Source organism: Callorhinus ursinus, unplaced genomic scaffold (genome assembly GCF_003265705.2).
Source record: "Callorhinus ursinus isolate GAN/ISIS: 27379988/994484 unplaced genomic scaffold, GSC_fseal_2.0 scaffold38, whole genome shotgun sequence".
Classification (NCBI taxonomy): Eukaryota; Metazoa; Chordata; class Mammalia; order Carnivora; family Otariidae; genus Callorhinus; species Callorhinus ursinus.
In genome coordinates this window covers 3072511-3081634 of record NW_027397100.1, presented here as the reverse complement: position 1 = coordinate 3081634, position 9124 = coordinate 3072511, and the positions used below count along the sequence as shown (strand labels likewise).

Here is a 9124-nt window from a genome sequence, read left to right as displayed (position 1 = left end):
TGGAGGGGCGAGGGACCCGCCCCTCCGACCGTCACACGGGGCAGCCAGCTGCAGGAGACCCTTCACCGGAAGTGCTTCTTCACACACAAGTCGGGACAACTGCTCTCCTGCCGCTGACTTGCTGTGTGACCCCTGGCAAATCTCTCCTCTCTGGGCCTCTGTAGAGAAGGAAGGTGGCCTCTGAGCCTCTGAGACATTCTGTGACTATCTGACTGTGACCTGGGTCGTCTCCATGCTTTCGGGGCTTCTGGGGTCCTCAACCTCAACCAAAATGCAAGAGGTACTGGGGTGTTTGGCAATCATGATCCAAGTCTCCATGTCTCCACTGCTTCCTCAGCCGGGCTTTCCTCCACGAGCATCGACACTTTGTGGAATCCCCCCACCAGTCTCAGGAGGGAGGGAGGTACCATTATTTTCCCTGTTTAGAGGTGGGGAAACTGAGGGTCAGAAGAGACATAAGTGGCTGAGCAGGACAGGAGGCCAAGAGGACCTAACTTCAAAGGGCAGCTCTTTCTTCTAACACACGCTTCTCAGGGAAGGTTCTGGAAGTCTGCTTTAGAAATCCAGGGTTTGCCTTGGAAGGTCTTTGATCTGCACTGAAGCCCTTCGGCTGCCCCAAAGGGGTATGATAGGAACTGTAAGAAAAAGACCGGACCCCCAGCCTCTCCTGCCCGCTTCAGTCAGTCCCTCAGGCTGGGCCCACAAGCAGACCCTGCAGCTCCTCCAGAGCCTGCGAGCAGATGTAGGTTTATTATTGTACAGACGGCAGCATCCAGAACCCTCACCCCAAGCACCAGCCCTAACCCTAGGCCCGGGAGCTCTGGTACCCAGAGGCTTATCTCCAGCACTGGGCCAGCCCCAAACCTGGACAATGCTCTCAGAGCCGAGGCCTGGGGCCCACCAGCCCTGAGCAGTGCCCCCAGCCCAGCCCTGTCCTTCCCTCGGAGTCCAGAAAAGCCCAAACACAGACACAGAGCCACAGGCTGGCTGAGGACGGGAGAATCCGCAGGCTCCTCTCCACAGAAACGCAGCCCAAGATTCCAGCCCCGCCATGAGGCCCCAGCGGCGCCTGAAAGAGCACACATGGAGCTGGAGGAAGGTGCCCAAGTACCGAGGGGGAAAGGCGAGGCCAACTTCATCAGAAACAGACTCCAGGTTGCGGGGCTGCCCTGGGGAGGCTGGATCAAAACACCAAAGCCCCCAAGGTCCACAGAAACAAGCAGGAGAGCGGCATCCCCACGGTTCTGCTTGGATGACATTGCCACAACCTTCCCTGGGCTTGAAGGGGCCTAGAAGCCCTTTCCTCTGTCCTCCCAGGTGAACGGGCCCGTGAGCCCTCAGCCTCCACCCAGCCCAGCAAGCACAAGGGACTGGAGATCCAGTGTGGTGCAAAACATTTGTAATGAGCTACATGCAAATACCATCTTCTGCCAAGCAAGCCAAGGGGCTCATTATCCAACAGACTGCACCCACTGGGGACCCCAGACTTGCTCTTCTCTCCCTGGCAAATGATTGTTGACAAATAGCCTGTCTTCAGCGCCTGCCTGAGAGTCTGTCCCCAGGGAAATCTGCCTGGGCTTCCACGGGTTTCCATGCTCATTCTCCCTTGAGGCTGCGGTGGGCCCTGGTGAGGGAAACGGACAAACCAATTCGCAGGACATCCCGCTAGTGTTATCCTGGCAGCTTCCGGGGCTCCTGCGGGGTGGCCCTTTAGCACCCTGGGCACACTGGAAGCCCCAGATGCGAGGCAGCCTCGGGCTCAGGCACACTCAAAGACAGGGGCCATCCCTTGGCCCTTCTTCCCACCCCAGGCTCCAGTGCCTCGCATCTCCCCCTCTTCTACTGGTCCAGGAGGGAAGCTGACCGAACCGGTGGGAGGAGGCAGGAGCACTGTATCCTGGGATTTTCAAACTAAGCATGTCCATTGCCTCTCTTGTCATCCAGAACATCTGTAAGCAAGGGACAGAGTGTGTGCTGCACGAAGCCCACGAAAGGCACGGCCTCTGCCCCGTTGGGGCGGGGGGGGGGCGGGGTGGCTCCCTGGCTCACCCGCCGCGGGGATCTGTCACTCCCCCCATAGCCAGACGGTTAAAATAAATCAGGGCAGGGGTGCAAGGAAAGGGGCTGGGAGTTCGTATTACTACCTTGGTTTAGTGACATCTCCCAAAACACACAAAAGCTCAGGGAGGGGGGACCCTAGCAGCAAGGCGAGGGAATGGGTGAGGATGAGGGACAGGCGCGCACAGGAGACCAGGGCTCTTCCTTTGAGGCTTCCCCTGCCGCCGGACACAGAGCTCCCGGAGGATCCCCAGCACATTCCATTCCGCTGGGCACCACTGCCACCCAGCGCAGGGCCACGCGAGGCCTCCTGAAACGGATGTGGGGTGGATGTGAGCTGGACCCCAGGGCTCCAGGTCCAGAGTTCAGTCCTCCTTGGCCACCCTGCCTGGTAATGCAGAAAGATGGGTCCTCACGTCCTCAGCAGGGACTGCTGGCTCTGCAGACAGACAGCAAGAGGCTCAGGTGAGAGAGGGAGGGAGGGAGGGAGGGAGGGAGGGAGGGAGGACGAGGCTGAGCCAGGTTCGAGGCGCCGTTCAAGCCTCAGGCTTGATGTGTTTTGGGGCCAGGACCCACCTCTCCCAGCCTCCTGGGCAGCCCTGCCCCTGGGCTCTGACTGAACAGGTTCAGAGTCAAGTCCGTGAGGCCTCTCCCAGCCTTGCTGTCCCTGTGCCTGGTACTCTCTTCCCGGCCCTCCTCCTCCTGTCATCTGGTTCACCCTTCCACCCTTCAGGTCATAAAGTGTCAGCTCCTACAGCCAACACGCCCAGATCCCCTGTGGAACACAGGACCCAGCGGAGCCCAGCGCTCACCCCCAGGATACCACCTACCAGGCTAATATTGTCACTGGCTATTTACTGGGTGACTGGACAGGGAGTTCTTCTCCTGTCCTGGGACTGAGTAGGAACCTCCAGCCCACACTAAGCTGGGATTGAGGAGGGGGGCTGGGGTCTTTGGTTGGGGGCAGGGCAGGACGCAGAAACTCTGTTAGCATCACCAAGCACAGGATTTATGGTGTGAAGGCTGGTCCTAGCAGGGAAAAGATTTTGTTTTGTGGATACTTCACCCTGAGACCCATGAGAGCCACTCTCCTTCAGCCCAGCACCGCCCAGCCCAGCTCATTTTCACCGGTCTTACCAAGCCCTCCCAGCTCCAGCATGGGACACCGACTGACTGACAGTGGGGGTTTCTGGAAGGGAGGACTGGGGGATGGGGAGGCCAGGGGCAGAGGGATTACAGACTGAAGTGGGCAGGAGAGAAAGGGAGGGCCGAGAGAAGAAGGCCTGCCCGTCTCAGGCAAGCTCAGGTGAGACCGTGGGAGTCTGGGGAGAGGCTGTTTTGCCTCACCTCTGCATGTCCGACTTCTGCATAATAAGCTGTAAGTTAAGGGTTTACTGTCATCTTCACCCCATTTCTTAGGGCAGGAGTGGGTCCCCGATGTATCCCTAGATCCCAGCAGAGCATCTGCTCAGTAAATGGTGGTCAAATGAATGAATGAATGAATGATGAATGAGTGAGTGAAGCCCCCAGGGCTCACCTGACAGGGTGCAGGTGCTCTGCACATGTTGAGCTAACAAGGGGTGTGTGTGTGTGTGTTGGGGAAGGCATGATCTATCAAATCCACAAATCCGTCGTCCCTCCCTGGGCTGGGGGCCGGGCCTCAATTAGCCACAGGACAGATGCCCAGTAGACAACATCCTTCCTCCATCTCCCTGGTGCCCAGAGCTCTCTGCAGGCTCATCCTCCTCCCTCCGCCCCCCAGGGGACGCACCTGGTAGACAAGGGTCAGGTCAGGAGGTGAACGAAGAGGATGGCCAGGCCGATGTTAAGCAGGATCACCATGCAGATGAGGACGGTGTTGGGGACCTGGGAGCGGTGGAGAGAAGCTGAGTTCCCATGGCCTCTGAAACACCCCCCACCCAAGACCCAACAAGGCTGGACAGAGGAGCAGGAACTTCTGAAAAACCCTGCTGAGAGCACCCCTCGTTTTGCTCACTGCTGTGTCCAGCACCTGAACAGCAGACCATCAGAGCTAAAGGATTCTGGGAAATGATTAACCAAACCATATAGGGTCCAGAGAGGGGCAAGGATGTGTCCCAAAGCACACAGTGGCCAGCGCTGGGCCTGGAAGCCAGAACATGCCTTCCTTTCTGCTAATCCCCACTGCCCCCCGACCCCGGACGGCATCCATTGGTCCCACACAACCTTGCCTCACTCTCGGTCCCTGAGTTTCCAGTTCCCAGCCCCCTCTAATAAGCCCTACTGGGTCCTTCCTCCAGGGCCAGGAAGCCCTCCCTGCTACTACACCTTGTAGCAGATGCTGCTGGTGCTCAGCTCAGATCGTTCTGGTTCCCCAGGTGCACTCACTCCCCCCCCCCCCGCCCCGCCCCACCTGCTTAGGGCTCCCAGCAGCCCCTTCTCCAAAGCACTGCCCCCTGCTGACCTGACCGCAGGCACAAAGGCCAGCCCCCTGCCCCAAGGTGGGCGGACTCTACACTGTGATTTATGCTACCAAGTCCTGATCAGGCTACCCTTGACTAAGCCCACATCCCTGCGGGGGTTTTCCCCTGACCCATCCTGTGCCATCACCCTCCGCACGCCCAAATCATCCGCACTGGAATCCCGCCTCGAGCCCAACCAGTCCCGGGGGACCCGAGCTGGGACACGTCCTCCCGCCCCCAGCCTCACCTCGTCCACCTCCACTGCGGCTTCGGCTGCCTGCGCCGTCTCCTTCCGAGCCTTTTTCTTGGCCCCCGCCTTGGTCAGCCCTCGGGCCTCAGTCTTGCGGGCCTTGGCCTTGGGCTCGGCCTTGGGGACGATGGGCTTTGGCTCCAGCTTGGCCGGGGACCCGGGCGCGAGCTCGGGGGCCCGCGGCGGGGCGGCGGCCGGCGACGGCGGCGCGGAGTCGGGCCCGGAGGCCTCGGGCTCGGGCTCGTCCTCGAAGGGCGGCGGCGCGGGCGGCGCGGTGCGCACGGCGTAGCTGTGGTAGCCCCGGTACAGCGCCACCTCGGGCTCCTGCGCCGGCGCGGGCGGCGGCTGCAGCGCCTCGATGGCCATGTGCTCGGCGGCAGGCCGCGCGGGGCTGTGGCGGCCCGCGCCCTCGGACGGCGTGAGCGGCCGGCTGCCCTCGGCGCCCGGCTCCCCGTTCCAGGCGCCCGGGCTGGCCAGGCGGTCCCTGGTCGCCCCCGGGCGGGGCCGCTTGGGCTGCGGGGGCGTCCCGGCCGGCGACGGGGGGCCGCCGTCGGGCCCCAGGGGCTCGCGCTCGTGCAGCTGCGGGCTCTCGCGGGAGCGCGGTGGGGGCCCCGCCGCCCCGGGGCCCCGCTCCGGGGGCTCGAGCAGGCTCTCTGAGTTCTCCAGGATCTCCTGCAGCAGCCGGCGCTTCTGATACTCCGGTCCTGCGGGGGACAACCAGCGAGGCTGGCCTCGAACCCGGGTCCCACCTCTGGTGACCCTGGGCGAGCCGCTTATTGCCGCCCAGCCTGCTTTATTTACTCAGCCGGCACCTTCCCACCGTCTAGCGTGGGCCCAGCAGTTTCCAAAGAGTAGCCTTTTAACCACCCTAAGAGGTCCGTGCTATTATTGGCCTCTTGTGTCCAGAGGAAGAAAGGGAGGCTTAGAGAGGTGACATCACTTGCCCAAAGTCACCCAGCTGACAAAGGGCAGAGCCAGGACCAGCACCCAGTCCAACTTCTTCACCGTGACACTGGTTTCCTTCCATTCCCTTATTGGAAAAATGGCCTAATCGTACCTATTTCATAAATACTAACGGAAGGGGTGGGCACCTGGGTGGCTCCGTTGGTTAAGCGACTGCCTCCGGCTCAGGTCATGATCCTGGAGTCCCGGGATCGAGTCCCGCATCGGGCTCCCTGCTCGGCAGGGAGTCTGCTTCTCCCTCTGACCCTCCCCCCTCTCATGTGCTCTCTCTCATTCTCTCTCTTTCAAATAAATAAATAAAATCTTAAATAAATACTAACGGAAGGGTTAATGGAAAAAAATGCATGAAAAATGCGGAGCTCAGGGCCTGGCACGTGGTGACTGCTGTTGCTATGACCACCCAAGGTGGAGGCCCCTCCGGGAGGTGTCATAAAATGTCGCTTTTCCTGGGACCAGCAGGGGGAGCGCTGTGCCGGGAGGCAACCTAGCCCCCCAGGGACACATCTGCGCTCCACGGTCCCCCGACTGGTCCCCTGTGGTGTCCCTGCTACAGCCAGGATAACATTTAGAAGACCCAAGTCTAATCATGCCACTCACCATAAAACCCTTCAGTGCGGAGAACAGCCGTCTCCCACCCCCTGGACGCCCCCGGCTCCCTATCCCCCTGCGAGTCTCTATCAGAGACTCTTGCTCTGCAGCTTTCCCCACCAGTTCCTGCCTGTTTTGCTATCTCACCTCCGAGCCTGCCACTCTGCTCCAAGTTTCTGCGCCTTTGCACCCCCACTCCCTTCCCCCTGGTTTGCCCGCCCACACAGCACCGCGTGGGGCCGCGATTCGGGATCGCAGTGAGTGGTCCCAAACCAGCAGCATCCGCGTTGCCTGATCTTGTGAGAAAAGCACATTCAGGGGCGCCTGCGTGGCTCAATCAGTTAATCCTTCGACTCGATTTTGGCTCAGGGCACGATCTCGGGGTCCTGGGATTAAGCCCCGCGTGGGGCTCTGTATTCAGCAGGGAGCCTGCTTGTCCCTCTCCCTCTGCTCCCTGCCCCCCATCTCTAAAATAAATCATAAATAAAATATTTTTTTTAAAAGAGCAAGAAAAAGAAAAAGAAAAGCACATTCCGACCTAGTGAATCAGAAACTCGGGCTGGGCCCAGCATGCTGTGTCATGTTGGAGACCCACTGAACTGGTGAACTCTCGTTCAGCCTCCAGGACTCGGCTCAGACGGCCTCTCCTGAGGGCGGCCTTTGCCAACATCTCCCTGCCTGACTGGGTGAAGTGCCCCCCTGAGCTCCCAAAGCCCCTGCTCAAGCCACACAGAACTGACGCTGTGCACAATTTAATCATAACCGTGAGACAAGAGCCAAGAGCTATCAAGAGCTCACTGTGGACTGGGCCATGTGCTCCCCACCTGACATGCATTGGACCCACCCCCCAAAAGTAAGTATTATTCTTACCCTCATTTTACAGATCAGAAAACCGAGGTTTACAGAAGTTAAAGAACTTAACAAGGTCGCTGAGCTGGTTAGCAGCGGAGTCAGGACGTGAATATGTGCCTCACTCCCTGATAGGTTGTCTCCATGACTCTCGGCTCCTCTAGATTCTGGACCCAGAATCCAGGTTTTGTAAGCAGAGCCCAGCACAGTGCCTGACATGTGGGCAGCACTCAATGCCAGACTGAAAGTGATGAGCAAGAGCAGCGGGGCTTTTTGCCTCCTCATCCACAGAGACCTCTCCCTTCACTAAGCTTCATCAGCTCACCTGTCAAGCCCTGTGTGCAGCCTGGGGTGGGTCCAGTCCGCAACTGGCAGCCTCTGATGCCCCCACCACCATCTCAGCATGAGTCCCCTGGTGTCGCTCCCAAGCTTCTCACCCAAGCTTTCACCATACCCGCCCCCTAGTTGCTTGAACTCAGGGGCATTTGTGAAGCCACTTGGGCACCTCAGTTTTCCAGCAACCAAACAAAAAGAAAAATGGTCCAACCCAGGCCTGCCCTCACCCTATGCCACCCGTCCCCTCCCAGGCTGGCCCTACCTGGCTGGTAGAAGTCCGGAGCCAGCTCCCTGGCCAAAGTGCGGGCAATGTTGGACTCCTGGTTGGCAGCGAGGGCGGCCTGTTCCGCTGCCTCAGCTTTGGCCTTGGCGTGGCTTGTCCTGAAGAGACAACGTGGTAGAGACTCAGGATCCCTCCAGAAAACCAGACCTCTGCCCACCAAAGACACGCCGGACACAGCTTTCATTCACTCAGGCTGCCAATGAAGACGTATTGAACCCTGTGTGCCAGACTGCTGTGCATTCCCTAGACCATTCCCTCTTCCTTCCAGCACACAGATGGACTACATTTCCCTTGCAGTCAGTGTGGTCAGGTGACTGAGTCCTGGCCAGTGCACTGTGGGAAGACATGATGTATGCTGTTTCCAGGCCTGGCCCATTAAAACCTCCTGTGTGATCCTCTACACCCTCTCCTTTCCCCCTGTTGCTGGTTGAACGGAGGGAAGGCCAACACCCCAGAATGGGGAACTGAACTTCTTTTGTGTCACGGACCCCTTTGGCATCTGGTGACACTTATGGACCCCTTCTCAGAATGATATTTTAAAGTGCATAAAATACATAGGATTACAAAGGGATGCAATTATATTGACACACTGTTTCCAAAATATTACAGGAACGAATCTGTAATAGAATGCATTTTCTTCATTAACACATTGAACAAAATATCTAGCAAGTGAACTAACCACAATAATTTTAAAGTACAGATTAGCAGAAAGGGTATTTCAAAGATATCCACAATAGGGGCGCCTAGCTGGCTCAGGTGGGGGAGCGTGCAGCTCTTGATCTTGGGGTTGTGAGTTTGGGCCCCATGTTGGTTGTGGAGATTACTGAAAAAAAATTAAGATTTTTATAAAAAAAGATATCTGCAACAATAATAATGTGACATGAAAGTATGTAATTTCCACTGGTGACAAAGTCACAGATGCTTCTAATACTACTATGGTTTACTGCCTACCTCCATAACTGAAGCAAATGCTAAATTTCAGTAATAGGTTAGTAAAAATAAGATAGTTTTTCCATCTGTTGAAGACACTTTGGGTGCCCTGCCCAGAACACTTCGCTGGGCAAATGCACCCACCCCTAGCTCCTGTATAGGCTGCTAATGCTCACTGCTATCCCAGAGAACGGCACCCACAGAAGCCACGTCCCCACTCCAACCAAGCAGCCCACACCTAATGCCCGATGACACCCACCAGTCCCCCTCTTGCCCCAGGAAGAGCCAGCTCCGTGGTACAAGTCAGGCTCCAGAACCCCGACCGTGGGGCCAGGCTGAAGCAGGACTGCAGGTAAGATCACACCCCTGCTCGGTGACTTCCCGGCCCTACCCTGCTTTTGTCACTCTCCTTCTCTCCCGAGAGTG

General features: G+C 58.2%; 1 protein-coding gene across 1 annotated transcript in view; it reads right to left on the bottom strand.

The window, feature by feature from the left end:
* The window catches only part of JPH2 (junctophilin 2), a 65549-nt gene continuing 56425 nt past the window's right edge, over window positions 1–9124 (bottom strand). The window contains exons 3-6 of the mRNA XM_025875674.2: window positions 7748–7866; window positions 4747–5453; window positions 3830–3924; window positions 1–2497 (exon numbers count right to left, since the gene is read on the bottom strand). Of these exons, the coding sequence (XP_025731459.1) occupies window positions 3844–3924; window positions 4747–5453; window positions 7748–7866 (907 nt within the window). The 3' untranslated portion in view covers window positions 1–2497; window positions 3830–3843. The remainder of the gene's footprint in view (window positions 2498–3829; window positions 3925–4746; window positions 5454–7747; window positions 7867–9124) is intronic.